Genomic DNA, 23,856 nt, shown 5'->3' with positions numbered 1-23,856 from the left:
AGAAGTGCTTTGAGGATTGGAAAAAGCGTTGGCACAAGTGTATTATATCTGAGGGGGATTACTTTGAAGGGGACAACATAAATATTGATGAATAAATAAATAGTTTTTCATAAAAATATAAAGTCACCTTACTTTTTGAACACACCTCGTATATAGGTTTGTATTTGTATATTTGTGCCAAGATCTGAAGACAGATACAAGCTATGAGTGCCTCATTACGTTACAGCTATCAATAAAAATGGCAAACTAACTCATTGAATTAAGCGCCTTCGCTGATTTCCGATCGCTCCTCGTGATAAATTTTGAATTCCTTCAAGTAAGCATTCGGTAACTCGGCGATGTTGAAGTCCGACGGTCGCTCCAGCGGGAATCCAAAAGGATCGTTCCACATTTTTCGTTCTCCGAACTGTGCGGAACGATAATGGAACATTTTCTTCTCGTCGTAGGGGCTGACATAAACGAAGAACTGGAAGGGCACGCCCTCCGGTCTGCCCTTGGGGATCAGCATGCGCTCCGGATACAGGTAAGGGTACTTGGGCAGCTCGTATACGTCTTCACCTGCAATACACTTCTCGATCTTTCGGTAGAATAAATCGCTGCTCATTGGGTCAGGTCCTCCATAGTTTGTTTCGACGCTGCTGCGTTTGATTTTGTTGATCCCGGGTTTGACTGGAAATAAATACGGAGATGGTTTAACAGTCATTAAAAAGAAATTCCGTGGCGAGTATCGGAAAATTTATTATATGTACTAACGGTCCGTGTCCCAGTAGTCGACAAGGATAAACTGGTTGTAGTTCTCGGTGATATTCATCTCTTCGTGGTTTAGATTATATTTCGGTCCCAAGTAGATTCTTATCCAGCTCCTCATTCCTGCCTTGCTGTGGATAGTGATGTGGTAGTTGAAAGGCTTGTGATTCAACCGGTATTGACGAGCCTTGATCAAGGTTTTGTCGTCGGCGTTGCGTGCTTTCACCGCAGCCGAGATCAGGTAGTCGACATCATCGAAATACGTCTCGACCTTGTCGACATCCACGGATTCTATCTTTACGTCGGGGAAGGCCACGTCTTTGTACGTGTACTTTGGCAGGTATGACACGAATCTGGAAGAAAAGAACATTGATGGCATCTATCCAACAATTGTACGCGCTCTAGCCGAGAATCAGTCTTCTCTAATCTCCAGTCTAAGAAAATCACGCCACTTATTACTAAGTTTCGTGATCAATATTGCGTCGTATTCTGCGTTTGCGCAATTGCTAGCCAGCCAGAAGTGCTCAGTAGAATTATGGATAATGAACACTAACTTCTTGTGGTAGCTCATGATCCTCTTGACAAGACTCCAGTACATCGGGTCACGTAGGCTCAGGCCGTAGACCTGCATGATGCTCGGCACAACGTCGTATTTGCCACGAGGCGCCGAGCTGAAGCCGAGCACGTCTCTAGCAAGCAGCTCGTAATTACCGTACAAATCATGGTTGACGGAGTCAGCGTTTCCTTGGATAAGATTACCGAGAACCTCGATACCACTTCGAGTGCGAATAGATTCGAATGTAGCATTTTTGTGAAAGACGAATCCCGAATCGATTGCCGACGCGAAAAGTTGTTCAAGATTGCGAAGCTCCTGTTGAAAAATCAAATGGTAACTCGATGACTGGATCGACAGGTTCAAGTGAAAAACGATGTCTGATGGACGTGCATTCAAGTCCAAAATCGGTTACCTTGATCAAGCCGAGCTTATGATTGGGAAGCATGGCGTCGTCGCTTCGGTGAGGGACCGGCAAACCGTTGTGATAGCTCATGCTAGGATGGTATCCGTACGGGATCGGATAACTCCAGTCAAAATCTTCGATCTCCTCCAAACCGTTACTGAACCGTTCCATGTTATAGCGGGCAAGTTGGACTTTCAGTCCGTATAAATATACTTCACCGCGTTTTGGGAAGTGGGGGCCGAATTCTTCAGATTTCATCCAGAATGGATGACTAAGTTGAGAGAAGTAATGTATTTCATTGGAATATACGTCCTCGGTGAAGTAACGAAGTTTATATTCGTCGTGGGAGCAGCACTCCGAGGACAGGATAGAATCATTATCCGGAATGATAATTGCACCATCGGATGACGCCACGGTCTTGGTGGGATCTGAAAATAGCGAAAATGAAGACTGGTTGGTGAAGCCGTATGCGTGAGAGAAATTCGAAGCTACGTAGAGCTTGAACGAGTGATTGACTGACTCACCGTTGTAGAGTTTCGCGTCGTAAGCACTTCGGATAACTTCATTCTTGAAGAAGAGATGAGGGTATAACTCGTGGAGAGAAGGAAGTCGGATTCGAAAGGTTTCGGGGTAGTGGATTACGGCGACGCTGAAGGCGTAGACGTACATCCCCTCGTTAATGTAGATTCGAGCCCAAGCGGCGGTCTTGCAGAAGGTATCAAAGTCCTTGGAGTGATAAAGTACCTTGAAAAGAGCTATGGCCTCGTGCAGGTGGTCCGAGTGGAAAACCGAAAAGATTTTTCCACGTGGCAGCATCCCGCGCTGATGCAGTGCCAGAAATTCTCTAACGGCATCCTAGGAAAATTGTCGCTGTAGTCAGTGATTCAGAGAGAACCAAGGTGACGTGATTTCACGTGATTTGACGTGGTACTCACCTGATTTGAGTAACAATTCAAGTCCGCTTCAATCTTGTATGACTTTCCCAGGGCGTAGAGCTCAGGTTTAAGTTCCGGCTGATCGACGCGCCACAGCAAGTCGAAAACCTTCTGCTGCTTAACGAGGAACTCCTTGCTAGCCTTCGTCATCTTGGAGCAGTCACTGTCGTTGATGACCAAATTCACTTTCGCCCACGTTTTATACTGAGTCTGTCGCATTGTTGTCAGTTATCTCTGATCTAAAAAGGTCATCGTCACAGCAATCTTTCCAACCCGAAAACACGTAAAGTTGTAATCAAACTGCCAAGTCAATTAATTATTGAATTAATTTAATTTTCAAATAGCAGTTATTCGTTTATAATTACTACTTTTGTTACATAAGCTCATTACGCAAGATTACATATGTATGAGATAAAGACAATTACGTTGTGATTAACAGTTTCCAATTATAAAGTATGATTTTGAAGTATAATAGTCGTAGTTTTGTGTGTGTGTTGTTTGTACGATGAAAGTTCATGCAGAAATTCATGAGAGTCGCGCAGGTTTTCATGCGCGCAGTTCTCATATCAGAGATGTTCCGTTATCTTGGAGTCAACTGCAATCGTACAATGCGATTAATGTCCTTCGATTCAACGTATTTCACACAACGTTACGCTCCGAAAGAGAAGTTTTTCATCGTGCGTTGCAGGTAAAATATTTGAAATAATAACAACATTATCAAAAATAAATGGGGTACGCTGAAAGTTTGAAAATCGGCGAAAAGATCGCACCTCGATTTGGTATTTGTCGTAGGAAAAGATTTTGAAGAGGACTATAACCTCGTGCCGGTGGTGTCAGTAAATTATCGTATCATTTGAATGCAGCCTCGGACCCAAGACGATCAGATATAGAATAATGATGATTTCTATCAAACCCAAGATGATTAGATGATGATTTCTACGTTGGTCGGGTCCAAAACAAAGAAATAGAACTCCTTACGATTGGTTAGGAGGCCAAAACTTTGCGATCGTGAGAACGAACTGTGATTATGGATATTTCCATTTTTGCGGTTGACTTCAATTTCACCGATTCATGCTAGATCTAAGTGCGTAATTAGACGGCACATGCCTGTATAATATAGCGTATAATACAATGTATGTTACGAGTGGTTGTGAAAGTTTGAGAATGATTATCGTGGTTGTTGTGTTCCCGAAGCAGTTACCAGTTATTGGGGAAACGCTCCTGAAAATCGAGTCTGAAGTAAAAAAATTTTAGGCTCCGAAAACCGAAGACACCAAAGGTCAAACCTTTCAATTTTATTCTAAACAATTTTGGCAATTTTCTGAAAAAAAGATAGAATCAATCTAAACAATGGCTATATCGACGCCATTTCATAGTAATAGTCATTTGGGCGTAGTTGTAAGTTGGGTCAATGACCGATGTAAATCAGAGACGTCTCAGCCGTATCTTCTTAATTTATGGTCTCATGATATTCTGGATGACCTTTGTAACTTTTCAAATGTCGAATTAGTAGCCAGCAGCTCCTGAAAATCACTTCTGATTGTGAGTCAAATTGCTTTTCAGTTTGAGAAACCCTAAAAAGAACGGCTAACCAAGGTTATTGAAAATCAAGCACATTCGTGCGATTTCACTCTTCGGCGGCATATTTTATTGAGAAAACTATGTACCACAAAATCACCCATTGACTTAAAAAACTATAGTAAGTGGCATCGTCAAATCTTCAATTTCACAGCAATGCATCGTTTCTGATTGTGATCAGCAATTAGCAGTATTTAATCGACTGGTAAATGAAGTCTGAGTCAACGACTTACAGAAAATATAGACGCCAAAATAAAAGGAGCCATCGATGGGATGAAATCGGGCCGATTTAACAGACTTTTGATAACTTTCAAACGATATTAAATCAAGCATCGATAGCTAAGAAATCTTTCTGTTTATTCATTTTCGAACAGATCTTTATTACCGAGTACTCAATTTGCGACTATCTCGTAATAAAATTAATAAGTAGTATCGATTTGTGACCGAACAACCTGCTCAAATGTATTAAAAAATCAGAGCCGACTTTTAATAATGATCAGACATTCTATTTACAAGATTGACCAATGGCTTATGAAGAAATGGGATAAGGTCGAATCAGCTGAATATTATTTTAACCTTTTCATTAATGAGGTGAATGATTTAACTTACTGAGAACTGTTTTAATCCGAGCACAAGTTGAGTGATAACAATTTTCGTAACGTCATCAAGACATGCAAATTCCGTAATAATAGAGAAAAGTATTCTTTGCTAACCACCAAGAGAGATCTAATGACGGGATTGATTGAATAATTTACGCGAAATGAGACGAGCTACTGTAGTTTCCGTAGAGGTATAAAAATGCTTTTCGACTCTTATTATTTATCTTTAAGCATGAGAAAACTTCTTCTGATCGTTCCTTTTTTTATCTTTTCGTTGTTAAGGTTGTACTGGCTACACATTCTCAAACAAAATTGAATCGGCTGCAATGAACACGATACGCAAATGAAATTGAAAGAATAAAAATGTCCAAAAGTTACCTATGTATTGTTTAAACAAAAAATTGTTCAACAAATCAATATAGAATGTTATTTCTTTGTTATGTAAAATGAAATCATTGATTTTTCCGAACATGTGAAGTTTGAAGAATTTTCTCATTATTTTGAAATTTCCCTTTCCGAAAATTTTACATTTTGAAAAATGGAGGAAACATCGTAAATTTTGAATATGCTCTTATAAGAACGTTGTACCTTACAATTATGAAGTTTCCGGGGCATTAAACGATCAGTTTCGCAAATACAGCCTTTGCAAATTTTCGAAATCGGAAATTTTGAAAATAATTAGAAAATTCTCTAGAAATTCACGTGTGTTTAGAAAAACAACGGATTTATTTTACATGGCAAAAGAAAAACATTCCCAAAAATTTGTCAAATTACGTTTTGTTTAGCCAGTTTATTGATAACTTTTGGGCATTATTGTTATTAAATTTCATTTTCCTATGGCCTCTATTATGGTTAATTCTTCTATCGATTTTTATCTCGTCATAGAGTATTCAGTCAGTTACAGACTAAAACCGTAAAACTATTTTTGTAATATCTCTGCTGCTTTTTCCTCCTACGTAATTCCTCTGCATTTGGTCATACGCTCTTTTTGGTGAGTTTTTTGCTTTTCTAGGGGTTCAATAAATCAAGGAGAGAACATACAAATAAATTCTGAGTAGGAAAATTATTTAAAAATAAAAGTAATGATAATAATAGTAATCCTTAATTAATCACAATTGTGCTTGCAATACGTGAGAGAAAGAGTAGAGAAGAGCAGGGGGTTGGCAGGGGTACGTTGAAACACACCTGCATCTGCACAAGGGACAAGGGAAACTGCCAAAAGCCTTGTCCAGGTGTAGCCGGACACGAGTCGAAAGCACCGACCAGCAACGCGGTGCCTGAACGGCGTGGCCCGTTTTAAATTTTATTGCAAGTTGGCGTTCGGAACCTAATCGACAGGCCAGGGATTTGAACTTAAGTCCTCCCGCTCCACAGTTACGAATGCTAGCACTTTAGCCACTGCAGTCAGTAAGTAAGTAAGGCTATCCACTTGGGATTTTTTGTCAAAATTTGGACGATAATGAAAAATGCTGAAAAAAAATCCCTTGATGAATGTAATCTACCAGTACATACGACCTTTTACTCTCAATTGAGGTGTTACTTGATTTCAACGTTTCTGATGATATTTTCATGTTTTAAAAACGATCAACGCAAAATATACACCCTTTCACCTGTTTGAACAGCAAAAGATCGTAAGATGGCGTTTACAACCTAATGCCCTTAGACACGCGATGTATATCTGTGACAAGATTTGGAAACGAAGGCAGGCGGATAAGCAAAGCAGTGTTTATTGAATGGCGTGGAATGTCTGAAGAATATCAAGATCCAGTACAAATAGTTATACATTTCATGAGCATCGAATAGAGTAGCCTAATTTCAAACGTTCTTATTCATACTGTTTCGAGTAACGTAAGCCGGTTTGTAAAATTATTTGTGACGAGGAACGAGAAGGAGAAATCAACACACGCGATTAATTTTACGTAATATACAGTGTATATCGATTTATTAAGTGGACTGTATGATTATTCATGTCGATTTATTAGGTGGACTTTATGATTATTGCTCAGGTCGACTAGATGCGAGCCTGCTGATTATCCGTGGACGACTGACAAAATTAACTCTCCGTTACGGGATCGAAGGTACCGAGAGCGTCGATAGCTTGAAGAGAGCCGAGACAAAAAAAAGGCTTATGTAAACAAAAGAAATTCAAGCGAGATCGTGAACCTTCGACCCGCAAGGGACCAAAATTGTTTTGAAGATATTAGAGATTATATGCTAGAATATTATCACGTTTGCCGCAAAACATACGTTTTGAGACTACATTACATCGTATTTCACAATAAGCTTTCAAGTACATTTCAAGGGATATTGAGTGCGAAGTCATTCTTGCCTGTCTCATGTCATAGACAGACCAATCTGTAATAGTATTCGAATGGTCCAATAAAATGCAGCTGCTTGTGAAAATGGCGATGCAGATCAATGAATTAGGCGCTTTCACTGATTTCCGATTCTTCCTTGTGATAAACTTTGAATTCTTTCAAGTACGCATTCGGCAGATCGGCGATGTTGAAGTTCGATGGTTTGTCCAGCGGGAATCCTAGCGGCTTGACCAAAATTTTCTTGTCTCCGAACATCGCAGAATGGAAATGGTACATGCTCTTTTCGGCGTAGAGAGTAACGTGGACGAAGAACTGGAAGGGCACACCCTCCGGGGATCCCTTAGGAATAACCAGGCGCTCCGGATATCTGTAAGGGTACTTGGGAATCTCGTAAATGGTTTCACCCGTGATAGCTCTCTCGATTTCCCGGTAGAACACATCGCTGCTCACTGGGTCGCACCCTACGTATTCAGATTCGGCACTGCTGCGTTTGATTTTGTTGATCCCGAGTTGGACTGAAATTGAACGAAGAGACGATGTAACAGTCATCGAGCTGAAACCCTGTATATATAATCAGCAAATTATACTAACGATCAACGCCCCATGCGTCCAGAAGTATGAACTGGTCGTAGTTCTTGGTGAGATCAATCTCTTCGTGGTTGAAATCATATTTGGGTCCCATGTAGATGCTCAAGTAGCCCTGCATGGCTGCCTTGCTGTTCACAGTGATGTGGTAGGTGTAAGGCTTGTGATTCAACCGGTATTGTCGAGCCTTGATCAAAGTTTTGTCGTCTGCGTTGCGTGCTTTCACCGCAGCCGAGATCAGGTAGTCGACATCATCGAAATACGTCTCAACCTTGTCGACAGCCACGGATTCTATCTTTACGTCGGGGAAGGCCAAGTCTTTGTACGTGTACTTTGGCAGGTATGACACGAATCTGGAAGAAAAGAACATTGATGGCATCTACCCGACAATTGTACGCGCTCTAGCCGAGAATCAGTCTTCTCTAATCTCCAGTCTAAGAAAATCACGCCACTTATTACTAAGTTTCTTGATCAATATTGCGTCGTATTCTGCGTTTGCGCAATTGCTAGCCAGCCAGAAGTGCTCAGTAGAATTATGGATAATGAACACTAACTTCTTGTGGTAGCTCATGATCCTCTTGACAAGACTCCAGTACATCGGGTCACGTAGGCTCAGGCCGTAGATCTGCATGATGCTCGGCACAACGTCGTATTTGCCACGAGGCGCCGAGCTGAAGCCGAGCACGTCTCTAGCAAGCAGCTCGTAATTGCCGTACAAATCATGGTTGACGGAGTCAGCGTTTCCTTGGATGAGATTACCGAGAACTTCGATACCACTTCGAGTGCGAATAGATTCGAATGTAGCATTTTTGTGAAAGACGAATCCCGAATCGATTGCCGACGCAAAAAGTTGTTCAAGATTGCGAAGCTCCTGTTGAAAAATCAAATGGTAACTCGACGACTGGATCGACAGGTTCAAGTGGAAAATGATTACTGATGGACGTGCATTCAAGTCCAAAATCGTTTACTTTGATTAAGACGAGCTTGTGGTTTGGAAGCATGGCGTCGTCGCTTCGGTGAGGGACCGGCAAACCGTTGTGATAGCTCATGCTAGGATGGTAACCGTGCGGGATCGGATAACTCCAGTCGAAATCTTCGATCTCACCCAAGCCGTTACTGAACCGTTCCATGTTGTAGCGGGCAAGTTGGAGCCTCAATGCAAAGAAATATACTTCACCACGTTTTGGGAAGTGTGGTCCAAATTCTCCAGATTTCATCCAGAATGGATGACTAAGTTGAGAGAAGTAATATATTTCATTGAAATATACGTCCTCGGTGAAGTAACGAAGTTTATATTCGTCGGGGGAGCAGCACTCCGAGGACGGGATAGAATCATTATCCGGAATGATAATTGCACCATCGGATGACGCCACGGTCTTGGTGGGATCTGAAAATAGCGAAAATGAACACTGGTTAGTAAAGCCGTATACGTGAGAGACATTCGAGGCCACGTAGAGCTTGAACGAGTGATTGACTGACTCACCGTTGTAGAGTTTCGCATCGTAAGCAGTTCGGATAACTTCGTTCTTGAAGAAGAGATGGGGGTATAACTCGTGGAGAGAAGGAAGTCGGATTCGAAAGGTTTCAGGGTAGCGGATTACGGCGACGCTGAAGGCGTAGACGTACATCCCCTCGTTAACGTGGATTCGAGCCCAAGCGGCGGTCTTGCAGAAGGTATCAAAGTCCTTGGAGTGATAAAGTACCTTGAAAAGAGCTATGGCCTCGTGCAGGTGGTCCGAGTGGAAAACCGAAAAGATTTTTCTACGTGGCAGCATCCCGCGCTGATGCAGTGCCAGAAATTCTCTAACGGCATCCTAGGAAAATTGTCGCTGTAGTCAGTGATTCAGAGAGAACCAAGGTGACGTGATTTCACGTGATTTGACGTGGTACTCACCTGATTTGAGTAACAATTCAAGTCCGCTTCAATCTTGTATGACTTTCCCAGGGCGTAGAGCTCAGGTTTAAGTTCCGGCTGATCGACGCGCCACAGCAAGTCGAAAACCTTCTGCTGCTTAACGAGGAACTCCTTGCTAGCCTTCGTCATCTTGGAGCAGTCACTGTCGTTGATGACTAAATTCACTTTCGCCCACGTTTTATACTGAGTCTGTCGCATTGTTGTCAGTTATCTCTGATCTAAAAAGGTCATCGTCACAGCAATCTTTCCAACCCGAAAACACGTAAAGTTGTAATCAAACTGCCAAGTCAATTAATTATTGAATTAATTTAATTTTCAAATAGCAGTTATTCGTTTATAATTACTACTTTCGTTATATAAGCTTATCACGCAAGATCAGATATGTATGAGATAAAGACAATTACGTTGTAATTAACAGTTTCCAATTATAAAGTATGATTTTGAAGTATAATAGTCGTAGTTTTGTGTGCGTGTTGCTTGTGCGATCAAAGTTCATGCAGAAATTCATGAGAGTCGCGCAGGTTTTCATACGCGCAGTTCTCATATCAGAGATGTTCCGTTATCTTGGAGTCAACTGCAATCGTACAATGCGATTAATGTCCTTCGATTCAACGTATTTCACACAACGTTACGCTCCGAAAGAGAAGTTTTTCATCGTGCGTTGCAGGTAAAATATTTGAAATAATAACAACATTATCAAAAATAAATGGAGTACGCTGAAAGTTTGAAAATCGGCGAAAAGATCGCACCTCGATTTGGTATTTGTCGTGGGAAAAGATTTTGAAGAGGACTATAACCTCCTGCCGGTGGTGTCAGTAAATTATCGTATCATTCGAATGTGCGCGCCAATCCAAGATGATTAGATGATGATTTCTACGTTGGTCGGGTCCGAAACAAAGAAATAGAGCTCCTTACGATTGGTTAGGAGGCCAAAACTTTGCGATCATGAGAACGAACTGTGATTATGGATATTTCCATTCTTGCAATTGACTTTAATTTCACCGATTCATGCTACATCTGAGTGGGTAATTAGACGGCGCATGCCTGTATAATATAGCGTATAATACACTGTATGTAACGAGTGGTTGTGAAAGTTTAAGAATGATTATCGTGGTTTTTGTGTTCCTGAGGTAGTTATCAGTTATTGGGCAAACACTCCTGAAAATCGGGTCTGAGGTGAAAAACTTGTAAGCTCCGAAAATCGAAGACAAAAGAGGTCAAACCTTTCAATTTTATTCCTAACAAATTTGGCAATTTTCGGAAAAAAAGCTAGAATCAGTCTAGACAACGGCTATATCGACGCCATTTCACAGTAATAGTCATTTGCGCGTAGTTCTGATTCGTTAGGATTCACGATTCAAAAGTTACCGATGTGTATCAGAGATGTCTCGGTCATATCTACTTCGTTTATGGTCGCCTGACATTCTGGATGAGCTTTTCAACTTTCCGAAGGTCAAAGTGGTAGGCAGCAGCTAGTGAAAATCAATCCTTGATTGTGATCAACAATTCGTAGTATTGATTCGAGTAGTGGAGAAAGTCTGTATCAGTGACTTACCAACAATACAGACACTAAAATAAAATGAGCCATGAATAGTGTGAAATGAAGTCGATTCATCAGATTTTTGACAACTTTTAAATAACATAAAATGACGCATCGATAGCTAAGAAATCTTTCTATTATTTGATTTTCGAACAGATCTGCATAGCTCTCAAATAAAATAATTTACTCAATACTCAATTGCGACTATCTCGAGATAACATTACTAAATAGTATCGACTCGTGAAAACAACCTACACAAATAAATTGAGAAAACAGAGCCGACGTATAACAACGATCAGACATTGTATTTACAAAATTAATCAATGACTTATGAAGACATGGGATTAGGTGTAATCGGCTGAATATTGTTTTAACCTTTCCGTTAATGAGGTCAATGATTGAAGTAACTTTGAACCTGTTTTAATTTCGGCATGAGATGGGTGATATTAATTTTCGGAACATAATTCGGACATGAACATTCCGTAATCATAAAGAAAAGTATTCTTTCAGTTTCGCAAGCTGACCAACAAGAGGGATCTGAAGACGGGATTGAATGAATGATTTGGGCGGAAAGAACCGAGCTGCTGCAATTTCCATGAAGGTATAAGAATGCTTTTCGACTCTTACTATTTATCTTGGAGCATGAGACGACTTCTTCAGGGTTAACCCCTTTGCATTTTTAACGGAAATTTTTGCGATTTTGAAAAGTGCTGGAATAAATTCATTCTGTCACTATTCCGAAGTAATGTTGCGAGAGAAATCGATTGGGCGCAGTTCCAATACGCTGCGATCAACGCATCTGAAGTGACAGTCAGAAAACGAGAACCTGTGTTTTCGACATTTTTCAGCAGGTGCTTTTTCCTCCGTGATATCTCTCCTGTTGATCCCACGCTCTTTTCGCTGCGTCTTTTAAGTTCCTGGGGGTCCAATTAGTCAGGTAAGGGTCATACAAAACGAATCTGAGACCAAGAATTTTTGGTCGAAAAATGAAGAAAAAGTAAGGCTAACCCTTTGCATTTTTTGCGAAAATCTTCGCGATTTTCAAAAGTGCCGGAATAAATTCATTGTGGCACTATTCCAACGTAATTCAGCGGGAGAAATCGATTGGGCGCAGTCCCAATACGCTGCGATTATTGTGTAAAAAGTTACAGCCAAAAAACGGAAACCTGTGTTTTCGACATTCTTCAGCAGATGCTTTTTCCTTCGCCATTTCTCTCCCGTTGATCACACGCTCTTTTCGCTGCGTTTTCTGAGTTCCTGAGGGTCCAATTAGTCAGGAAAAGGTCATACGAATCGAATCGGAGACCCAAAATTTTTGGTCGAAAAATGAAGAAAAAGTAAGGCTAACCCCTTTGCATTTTTTGCGAAAATCTTCGCGATTTTCAAAAGTGCCGGAATAAATTCATTGTGGCACTATTCCGACGTAATTCAGCGAGAGAAATCGATTCAGCGCAGTCCCAATACGCTGCGATTATTGTATAAAAAGTTACAGCCAAAAAACGGAAACCTGTGTTTTCAACATTTTTCAGCAGGTGCTTTTTTCTTCGCCATTTCTCTCCCGTTGATCCCACGCTCTTTTCGCTGCGTTTTCTGAGTTCCTGAGGGTCCAATTAGTCAGGAAAAGGTCATACGAATCGAATCGGAGACCCAAAATTTTTGGTTGAAAAATGAAGAAAAAGTAAGGCAAACCCCTTTGCATTTTTTGCGAAAATCTTCGCGATTTTCAAAAGTGCCGGAATAAATTCATTGTGGCACTATTCCAACGTAATTCAGCGATAGAAATCGATTGGGCGCAGTCCCAATACGCTGCGATTATTGTATAAAAAGTTACAGCCAGAAAACGAAAACCTGTGTTTTCGACATTTTTCAGCAGATACTTTTTCCTTTGCCATTTCTCTCCTGTTGATCCCACTCTCTTTGCGCTGCGTTTTCTGAGTTCCTGGGGGTCCAATCAGTCAGGAAGAGGTCATACCAATCGAATCGGAGACCAAAAATTTTTGGTCGAAAAATGAAGAAAAAGTAAGGCTTTGTATTTATTGCGAAAATTTTCGCAATTCTGAAAATTGCCGGAATAAATTCTTTCAAGCACTATTTCGACGTAATTTTGCGAGAGAAAGCGATTGGGCGCAGTCCCAATACGCTGCGATCAACGCATGAAAAGTTACAGCTGCAAAACGGAAAATCTCATTCGTCATTCCTCTGCTGTTTTTCCTTCACTCACTTTGGTGCATTTCTTGCTTCCCTGGGATCCTAATCAGTCAGGAAACAGTCACACCAATCGATTTCAAGACACAAAATTTTTACCCAAAAAATGGTAAGGTGGATTCTAAAATTGGAAATCGAAACTTTTCCGCCAAAAAATATAGCGAGGCTTCCCCCTACGGAATCTTGGTCGAACTTCCGTCGACTCCCAAAAATACTGTATACAATTTTTTGATGCACATAATGGATGGAAGTTTTGGAGGGAAGTTGATTGCATATAGTCTGAATTCGCTGTCTGCAACGTATGTCGAGCGGCAACCGAATGGCGAGGACATTTTCTTTCATACTCTATGCTGCTGGCCCATTGCTATTCTAGGTATCTTCTTTGCATCTTAACGGCATCAAATAGTCCAAGAAGAGTTGAACAAGATGAGTCCGGATGAAAAAACTCCTTAGATCGAGAATCCTAAAAAGTGCAAGTGTAACCTCTGTCAACGGTGGATCTAGGGCTACGGCTGACATAAACGACTTTTACACAAGGTTTTGGAAAGTGTAGTGTGAAAATAAAAAACGGCACATTCGTTCTATTATCAAAGAAATAAATCAGAGGTGTATAATTGTATAAAAAAAATTGTCAATAAACATCATTAAAAATCAGTCATTCGTCCATCCTTTCATTCGCAAGATTTAAAATATGCCTTTTTATGCATAAGATGTTTACTATAAAATTTTTTGTTACTCTTTTTATTCCAAAGTGCCTACGACAATTATGCTTCTTCAAACCCCGCTGTATAGTCGAAGTTTCTTCATAGGCGAAGTTGCCTCGTAGTTTTGAATTGAACCTTTTTTATTAGTATGAAGGATAGAGGTTGAGGTTTCTTGAATAAAAAAACTCTCGCGTTTGAGCCATCAAATTATGAATGTTTATTGGCTCTTGTGGGAAAAGCCTTGCGGCATAAAAACCCACGAAGTATGAACGTGTATTTGTAAACGTATAAAAGCATGTGTCGATTGTGTATATGAATGGGTATATGCCGGTTACAGCCCGTTTGGCTCATGCCACCGCGATCTTGAGTGCGTTTCGTACTGCGATTTTTGTTTTATTCGATTCGATCGAATTTCGTATGATTAGCGTTGCCTTACTCCGAGGAGCGAACGTATATGAGAGTATGATTGGTGTTGGTAGTACACCAAGAGCGCTCGGGCTCGTTGTATGATGAAAGGGTGCAAGACCCTTGGTATGCGTGTATGGGCACTCGGTCCCGTGTAGAATGAGAGACACTCGGGCCGTACTCATCTACCTTACTCCGTAGAGCGAACGTATACGAGAGTATATTTGGGCCTCTCGTCTTTGGTCGTGGTACGAGAGAACGCACGGCGTCACTCACGATCGTCACTAGACGGACGACTTAACTGGACTGTTTTAAAAAATGCGTGATGCGTGCTCGCCTCCTCGTCTACGCGAGATTTGGCATCCCTGCGGAGACGAATCGTTCGAGCGCGGCTCGCACGGAGATCGCAATGACACGGGCACAAAACGACGCTCAGGCACTGAACACCCGCCGTTTATTTGTTGTTCTTTGGTTTCACTTTATTTTTAGTTCTATTTATCAGTCGACATCGGTTTCCTGGCTTTCGTTTTCGTAGACGGCTTTTCCACTTTACGTTATTTATGAGAAGGAAATGTGAAAGAGGAACGAGCACTATGAGGTATTCTGTTGTTCGTTCGACGTCTTCTCGTAGAGTCTCCCGCGTTACCGTGAATCTCGTCTCTCACATCATTGTTACCATAGTGTATTATTACTATTTTATGTAACTTGGATTGCAATGAATAAACAAATGAATTTTCCCGCAATTTATTCGAATTCTTATGCCCTTAGAGACGCGATGTATACCTGTGCCGAATTCGGAGACGAAGACAGGCGGATAAATGAAGCAGTGTTTATTGAATGGCGTGAAATGTCTAAAGAATATCAAGATCCAGTACAAATAGTTATATATTTCATGAGCATCAAATAGAGTAGCGTAATTTCGAACGTTCTTGTTCATACGTTTTGAGACTACATTACATCGTATTTTACAATAAGCTTTCAAGTAGATTTCGAGGAATCTTTGAGTGCAGAGTCGCTCTTTCCCGTTACATGTCATAGACAGAAAAATCTGTAATAGGATTCAAATGTTCCAACAGAATGCAGCTGCTTGTGAAAATGGTGATGCAGATCAATAAATTAGGCGCTCTCATTGATTTCCGATTCTTCCTTGTGATAAACTTTGAATTCTTTCAAGTACGCATTCGGCAGATCGGCGATGTTGAAGTTCGATGGTTTGTCCAGCGGGAATCCTAGCGGCTTGTCCAAAATTTTCTTGTCTCCGAACATCGCAGAATGGAAATGGTACATGCTCTTCTCGGCGTAGGGAGTAACGTGGACGAAGAACTGGAAGGGCACACCCTCCGGGGATCCCTTAGGGATAACCAGGCGCTCCGGATATCTGTAAGGGTACTTGAGAATCTCGTAAAGTGTTTCTCCCGTGATAGCTCTCTCGATTTCCCGGTAGAATACATCGCTGCTCACTGGATCGCACCCTACGTATTCAGATTCGGCACTGCTGCGTTTGATTTTGTTGATCCCGGGTTGGACTGAAAATGAGCGAAGAGACGATGTAACAGTCATCGAACTGAAACCCCGTATATATAACCAGCGAATTATACTAACGATCAACGCCCCATGCGTCCAGAAGTATGAACTGATCGTAGTACTTGGTGAGATCAATCTCTTCGTGGTTGGAATCATATTTGGGTCCCATGTAGATGCTCAAGTAACCCTGTATGGCTGTCTTGCTGTTCACAGTGATGTGGTAGGTGTAAGGCTTGTGATTCAACCGGTATTGACGAGCCTTGATCAAAGTTTTGTCGTCTACGTTGCGTGCTTTCACCGCAGCCGAGATTAGATAGTCGACATCATCGAAATACGTCTCGACCTTGTCGACAGCCACGGATTCTATCTTCACGTCGGGGAAGGCCAAGTCTTTGTACGTGTACTTTGGCAGGTATGACACGAATCTGGAAGAAAAGAACATTGATGGCATCTATCCGACAATTGTACGCACTCTAGCCGAGAATCAGTCTTCTCTAATGTCTGGTCTAAGAAAATCACGCCACTTAGTACTAAGTTTGATGATCAATATTGCGTCGTATTTTGCGTTTGCGCAATTGCTAGCCTGCCAGAAGTGCTCAGTACAATTATGGATAATGAACACTAACTTCTTGTGGTAGCTCATGATCCTCTTGACAAGACTCCAGTACATCGGGTCCCGTAGGCTCAGGCCGTAGACCTGCATGATGCTCGGCACAACGTCGTATTTGCCACGAGGCGCCGGGCTGAAGCCGAGCACGTCTCTAGCAAGCAGCTCGTAATTGCCGTACAAATCATGGTTGACGGAGTCAGCGTTTCCTTGGATAAGATTACCGAGAACCTCGATACCACTTCGAGTGCGAATAGATTCGAATGTAGCATTTTTGTGAAAGACGAATCCCGAATCGATTGCCGACGCGAAAAGTTGTTCAAGATTGCGAAGCTCCTGTTGAAAAATCAAATGGTAACTCGATGACTGGATCGACAGGTTCAAGTGAAAAACGATGTCTGATGGACGTGCATTCAAGTCCAAAATCGGTTACCTTGATCAAGCCGAGCTTATGATTGGGAAGCATGGCGTCGTCGCTTCGGTGAGGGACCGGCAAACCGTTATGATAGCTCATGCTAGGATGGTAACCGTGCGGGATCGGATAACTCCAGTCGAAATCTTCGATCTCCCCCAAGCCGTTACTGAACCGTTCCATGTTGTAGCGGGCAAGTTGGAGCCTCAATGCAAAGAAATATACTTCACCACGTTTTGGGAAGTGTGGTCCAAATTCTCCAGATTTCATCCAGAATGGATGACTAAGTTGAGAGAAGTAATATATTTCATTGGAATATACGTCCTCGGTGAAGTAACGAAGTTTATATTCGTCGGGGGAGCAGCACTCCGAGGACGGGATAGAATCATTATCCGGAATGATAATTGCACCATCGGATGACGCCACGGTCTTGGTGGGATCTGAAAATAGCGAAAATGAACACTGGTTAGTAAAGCCGTATACGTGAGAGACATTCGAGGCCACGTAGAGCTTGAACGAGTGATTGACTGACTCACCGTTGTAGAGTTTCGCATCGTAAGCAGTTCGGATAACTTCGTTCTTGAAGAAGAGATGGGGGTATAACTCGTGGAGAGAAGGCAGTCGGATTCGAAAGGTTTCAGGGTAGCGGATTACGGCGACGCTGAAGGCGTAGACGTACATCCCCTCGTTAACGTGGATTCGAGCCCAAGCGGCAGTCTTGCAGAAGGTATCAAAGTCCTTGGAGTGATAAAGTACCTTGAAAAGAGCTATGGCCTCGTGCAGGTGGTCCGAGTGGAAAATCGAAAAGATTTTTCCACGAGACAGCATCCCGCGCTGATGCAGTGCCAGCAATTCTTTAACGGCATCCTAGGAAAATTATCGCTGTAGTCCGAGGTCCAGAGAAAAACAAGGTGACGTAATTTCTCACCTGATTTGACGTGGTACTCACCTGATTTGAGTAACAATTCAAGTCCACTCCAATCTTGTATGACTTTCCCAGGGCGTAGAGCTCAGGTTTAAGTTCAGGCTGATCGACGCGCCACAGCAAGTCGAAAACCTTCTGCTGCTTAACGAGAAACTCCTTGCTAGCCTTCGTCATCTTGGAGCAGTCACTGTCGTTGATGACCAAATTCACTTTCGCCCACGTTTTATACTGAGTCTGTCGCATTGTTGTCAGTTATCTTTGACCTAAAAAAGCCATCGTCAAAGTAACCGTTCCAATCCAAAAATTCGCGGAGATGTAAACAATCTATAAGGTCAATTCGTTTTTTGAATTCGTAAAATATTAGATTATCGATTAAAATTCATACTTTTATTATAACCTCGCAACGCGAAAATAGATATGAAGAAGACAAAGACAATCAAGCCGTAATCAAATATTTCCATACATAACGTATGTTTTTGCAGTACGATAGTTATTGTTGCGTGTCGTCAAAGTTTGCAGTTATCGGCGTCGGTCAAAGTTCACGCACAAATTCCTGAGAGTCGTGCAGTTTTTGTACCAGAGATGTTTCATGACCTTGGAGTCAACTGCAATCGTACAATGCGATTAATGTCCTTCGATTCAACGTATTTCACACAACGTTACGCTTCGAAAAAAAAGTTTTTCATCGTGCGTTGTAGGTAAAATATTTGAAATGATAACAACATTATCAAAAGTAAATGGGGTACGCTGAAAGTTTGAAAATCGGCGAAAAGATCGCACCTCGAATTGGTATTTGTCGTAGGAAAAGATTTTGAAGAGGACTATAACCTCGTGCCGGTGGTGTCAGTAAATTATCGTATCATTCGAATGTGCGCGCAAACCCAAGATGATTAGATGATGATTTCTACGTTGGTCGGGTCCAAAACAAAGAAATAGAGCTCCTCACGATTGGTTAGGAGGCCAAAACTTTGCGACCGTGAGAACGAACTGTGATTATGGATATTTCCATTTTTGCAATTGACTTTAATTTCACCGATTCATGCTAGATCTTAGTGCGTGATTAGACGGCACATGCCTGTATAATATAGCGTATAATACAATGTATGTAACGAGTGGTTGTGAAAGTTTAAGAATGCTTATCGTGGTTTTTGTGTTTCTGAGGTAGTTATCAGTTATTGGGCAAACACTCCTGAAAATCGGGTCTGAAATGAAAAACTTGTGACCTCCAAAAATCGAAGACAAAAAAGTTCAAACCTTTCAATTTTATTCTAAACAAATTTGGCAATTTTCGGAAAAAAGCTCGAATCAGTCTAGACAACGGCTATATCGACGCCATTTCACAGTAATAGTCATTTGCGCGTAGTTCTGATTCGTTAGGATTCACGATTCAAAAGTTACCGATGTGAATCAGAGATGTCTCAGTCATATCTACTTCGTTTATGGTCACCTGACATTCTGGATGAGCTTTTCAACTTTCCGAAGGTCAAAGTGGTAGGCAGCAGCTAGTGAAAATCAATCCTTGATTGTGATCAACAATTCGTAGTATTGATTCGAGCAGTAGAGAAAGTCTGTATCAGTGATTTACAAACAATACAGACACTGAAATAAAATGAGCCGTGGATAGTGTGAAATAAAGCTGATTTATCAGATTTTTAACAACTTTTAAATAACGTAAAAAGACGCATCGATAGCTGAGAAATATTTCTATTTCTTGATTTTCGAACAGAATTGCGTAGCTCTCAAATAAAATAATTTACTCAATACTCAATTGCGACTATCTCGTGATAACATTACGAAGTAGTATCGACTCGTGAAAAAACAACCTACACAAACAAATTGAAAAAACAGAGCTGACGTATAACAACGATCAGACATTGTACTTACAAAATTGACCAATGACGTATGAAAACATGGGATGGGGTGTAATCGGCTGAATATTGTTTTAACCTTTCCGTTAATGAGGTTAATGATTGGAGTAACTTTGAACCCGTTTTAATTTCGGCATGAGATAGGTGATATGAATTTTCGGAACATCATTCGGACATGAACATTCCGTAATCATGGAGAAAAGTATTCTTTCGGTTTCGCGAGCTGACCACCAAGAGAAATCTGAAGATGGGATTGAAGGCATGATTTAGGCAGAAAGAACCGAGCTACTGCGGATTCCATGAAGGTATAACAATGCTGTTCGAGTCTTACTATTTATCTTGGAGCATGAGACGACTTCTTCAGGGTTAAAACCTTTGCATTTTTAACGGAAATTTTTGCGATTTTGAAATGTGCTGGAATAAACTCATTCTGTCACTATTCCGACGTAATGTTGCGAGAGAAATCGATTGGGTGCAGTCCCAATAAGCTGCGATCAACAGATCTGAAGTGACAGTCAGACAACGAGGACCTGTGTTTTCGACATTTTTCAGCTGGTGCTTTTTCCGTCGTCATGTCTCTCCTGTTGATCCCACGCACTTTTCGCTGCGTCTATCGAGTTCCTGGGGGTCCACTTAGTCAGAAAAGGGTGATAATAATTGAATCCGAGACCACATATTTCGGGTCAAAGAATGAAAAAAAAAGTAAGGCTAACCCCTTTGCATTTTTGGCGGAAATTTTCGCGATTTTGAAAACTGCGGGAATAAATTCTTTGATGCCCTACTTCGACGTAATCTTGCAAGAGAAATCGATTCGGCGCGGTCCCATCACGCTGCGACCAACGCATCTCAAGTTACAGCCAGAAAACGAGACCTATTTTTTTGACATTTTTCAGCTGGTGCTTTTTCCGTCGTAATGTCTCTCCTGTTGATCCCACGCACTTTTCGCTGCGTTTTCCAAGTTCCTGGGGGTCGATGTGGTCAGAAAAGGGTCATACCAATCGAATCTAAGACGAAAAATTTTCGGTCAAAAAATGAAAAAAAAGTAAGGCTAACTGCTAACCCTTTGCATTTTTTGCGAAAATTTTCGTGATTTTGAAAAGTGCTAGAATAAATTCTTCGATGCACTGTGCCGACGTAATTTTGCTAGAGGAATCGATTGGGCGTAGTCCCAATACGCTGCGATCAACGCATCTCGAGTTACAGCCAGAAAACGAGAACCTGTGTTTTGGACATTTTTCAGCTCGTGCTTTTTCCTTCGTAATGTCTCTCCGGTTGATCCCACGCACTTTTCGCTGCGTTTATCGAGTTCCTGGGGGTCCAATCAGTCAGAAAAGGGTGATTCTGATCGAATCTCAGACCGAGAATTTACGGCCGAAAAATGAAAAAAAAGTAAGGCTAACCCCTTTGCATTCTTGGCGGAAATTCTCGCGATTTTGAAAAGTGCTAGAATTAATTCCTCGATGCACTATACCAACGTAATCTTGCGAGAGAAATCGATTGGGCACAGTCCCAATACGCTGCGATTATTGTTTAAAAAGTTACAGCCAAAGAACGGAAACCTGTGTTTTCGACATTCTTCAGCAGGTGCTTTTTCCTTCGCCATTTCTCTCCCGTTGATCTCACGCTCTTTTCGCTGCGTTTTCTGAGTTCCTGAGGGTCCAATTAGTCAGAAAAAGGTCATACCAATCAAATCAGAGACCCAAAATTTTTGGTCGAAAAATGAAGAAAAAGTAAGGCAAACCCCTTTGCATTTTTTGCGAAAATCTTCGCGATTTTCAAAAGTGCAGGAATAAATTCATTGTGGCACTATTTCAACGTATTTCAGCAAGAGAAATCGATTGGGCGCAGTCCCAATACGCTGCGATTATTGTGTGAGAAGTTACAGTCAAAAAACGGAAACCTGCGTTTTCGACATTTTTCAGCAGGTGCTTTTTCCTTTGCCATTTCTCTCCTGTTGATCCCACGCTCTTTTCGCTGCGTTTTCTGAGTTCCTGAGGGTCTGATTAGTCAGGAAAAGGTCATACCAATCGAATCGGAGACCCAAAATTTTTGGTCGAAAAATGAAGAAAAAGTAAGGCTAACCCCTTTGCATTTTGTGCGAAAATCTTCGCGATTTGCAAAAGTGCCGGAATAAATTCATTGTGGCACTATTCCAACGTAATTCAGCGAGAGAAATCGATTGGGCGCAGTCCCAATACGCTGCGATTATTGTGTAAAAAGTTACAGCCAAAAAACGGAAACCTGTGTTTTCGACATTTTTCAGCAGGTGCTTTTTCCTTTGCCATTTCTCTCCTGTTGATCCCACGCTCTTTCCGCTGCGTTTCCTGATTTCCTGAGGGTCCAATCAGTCAGGTAAGGTCATACCAATCGAATCGGAGACCCAAAATTCTTGGTTGAAAAATGAAGAAAAAGTAAGGCTGACCCCTCTGCATTTTTGCGAAAATTTGAGCGATTCTCAAAAGTGCCGGAATAAATTCATTGTGGCACTATTCCGACGTAATTCAGCGAGATAAATCGATTGGGCACAGTCCCAATACGCTGCGATCATTGTGTAAAAAGTTACAGCCAAAAAACGGAAACCTGTGTTTTCGACATTCTTCAGCAGATGCTTTTTCCTTCGCCATTTCTCTCCCGTTGATCACACGCTCTTTTCGCTGCGTTTTCTGAGTTCCTGAGGGTCCAATTAGTCAGGAAAAGGTCATACGAATCGAATCGGAGACCCAAAATTTATGGTCGAAAAATGAAGAAAAAGTAAGGCTAACCCCTTTGCATTTTTTGCGAAAATCTTCGCGATTTTCGAAAGTGCCGGAATAAATTCATCGGGGCACTATTCCAACGTAATTCAGCGAGAGAAATCAATTGGGCGCAGTCCCAATACGCTGCGATTATTGTGTAAAAAGTTACAGCCAAAATACGGAAACCCGTGTTTTCGACATTCTTCAGCAGATGCTTTTTCCTTCGCCATTTCTTACTCGTTGATCACACGCTCTATTCGCTGCGTTTTCTGAGTTCCTGAGGGTCCAATTAGTCAGAAAAAGGTCATACCATTCGAATCGGAGACCCAAAATTCTAGGTCGAAAATTGAAGAAAAAGTAAGGCTAACCCCTTTGCATTTTTTGCGAAAATCTTCGCGATTTGCAAAAGTGCCGGAATAAATTCATTGTGGCACTATTCCAACGTAATTCAGCGAGAGAAATCGATTGGGCGCAGTCCCAATACGCTGCGATTATTGTGTAAAAAGTTACAGCCAAAAAACGGAAACCTGTGTTTTTGACATTTTTCAGCAGGTGCTTTTTCCTTTGCCATTTCTCTCCTGTTGATCCCACGCTCTTTCCGCTGCGTTTTCTGATTTCCTGAGGGTCCAATCAGTCAGGTAAGGTCATACCAATCGAATCGGAGACCCGAAATTCTTGGTCGAAAAATGAAGAAAAAGTAAGGCTAACCCCTCTGCATTTTTGCGAAAATTTGAGCGATTCTCAAAAGTGCCGGAATAAATTCATTGTGGCACTATTCCGACGTAATTCAGCGAGATGAATCGATTGGGCACAGTCTCAATACGCTGCGATTGTTGTGTGGAAAGTAACAGCCAAAAAACGGAAACCTGTGTTTTCGACATTCTTCAGCAGGTGCTTTTTCCTTTGCCATTTCTCTCCTGTTGATCCCACGCTCTTTTCGCTGCGTTTTCTGAGTTCCTGAGGGTCCAATCAGTCAGAAAAAGGTCATACGAATCGAATCGGAGACCCAAAATTTATGGTCGAAAAATGAAGAAAAAGTAAGGCTAACCTCTTTGCATTTTTTGCAAAAATCTTCGCGATTTTCAAAAGTGCCGGAATAAATTCATTGTGGCACTATTCCGACGTAATTCAGCGAGAGAAATCGATTCAGCGCAGTCCCAATACGCTGCAATTATTGTATAAAAAGTTACAGCCAAAAAACGAAAACCTGTGTTTTCGACATTTTTCAGCAGGTGCTTTTTCCTTCGCCACTTCTCTCCTGTTGATCCCACGCTCTTTTCGCTGCGTTTTCTGAG

The 23,856-nt window shown here is 41.5% G+C and overlaps 3 protein-coding genes across 3 annotated transcripts; all 3 read right to left on the bottom strand.

Moving 5' to 3' along the window:
* Window positions 1-153: 153 nt before the first annotated feature.
* On the bottom strand, window positions 154-2,809 carry LOC138191221 (arylphorin subunit alpha-like). The gene is made up of 6 exons (XM_069137609.1): window positions 2,642-2,809; window positions 2,231-2,561; window positions 1,716-2,134; window positions 1,302-1,618; window positions 754-1,100; window positions 154-669 (listed from the first exon to the last, which is right to left on the bottom strand). The coding sequence occupies exons 1-6, from the start codon at window positions 2,789-2,791 to the stop codon at window positions 260-262; spliced, it is 1,974 nt and encodes a 657-aa protein (XP_068993710.1). The 5' UTR covers window positions 2,792-2,809; the 3' UTR covers window positions 154-259.
* A 3,918-nt stretch (window positions 2,810-6,727) lies between these two features.
* LOC124223109 (arylphorin subunit alpha-like) lies at window positions 6,728-9,774 on the bottom strand. The gene is made up of 6 exons (XM_046634810.2): window positions 9,616-9,774; window positions 9,205-9,535; window positions 8,690-9,108; window positions 8,276-8,592; window positions 7,728-8,074; window positions 6,728-7,651 (listed from the first exon to the last, which is right to left on the bottom strand). Exons 1-6 carry the CDS (start codon window positions 9,763-9,765, stop codon window positions 7,242-7,244), a joined length of 1,974 nt encoding a protein of 657 aa, XP_046490766.2. The 5' UTR covers window positions 9,766-9,774; the 3' UTR covers window positions 6,728-7,241.
* A 5,465-nt stretch (window positions 9,775-15,239) lies between these two features.
* On the bottom strand, window positions 15,240-18,166 carry LOC124223241 (arylphorin subunit alpha-like). The gene is made up of 6 exons (XM_046635024.2): window positions 17,983-18,166; window positions 17,570-17,900; window positions 17,055-17,473; window positions 16,641-16,957; window positions 16,093-16,439; window positions 15,240-16,016 (listed from the first exon to the last, which is right to left on the bottom strand). Exons 1-6 carry the CDS (start codon window positions 18,130-18,132, stop codon window positions 15,607-15,609), a joined length of 1,974 nt encoding a protein of 657 aa, XP_046490980.1. The 5' UTR covers window positions 18,133-18,166; the 3' UTR covers window positions 15,240-15,606.
* Between the last annotated feature and the right edge of the window lie 5,690 nt (window positions 18,167-23,856).

The sequence above is a fragment of the Neodiprion pinetum genome, chromosome 7, assembly GCF_021155775.2.
Source record: "Neodiprion pinetum isolate iyNeoPine1 chromosome 7, iyNeoPine1.2, whole genome shotgun sequence".
Lineage (NCBI taxonomy): Eukaryota > Metazoa > Arthropoda > Insecta > Hymenoptera > Diprionidae > Neodiprion > Neodiprion pinetum.
Note: the sequence above shows the minus strand (reverse complement) of the source record. Positions and strands in the feature narration are given on the sequence as shown.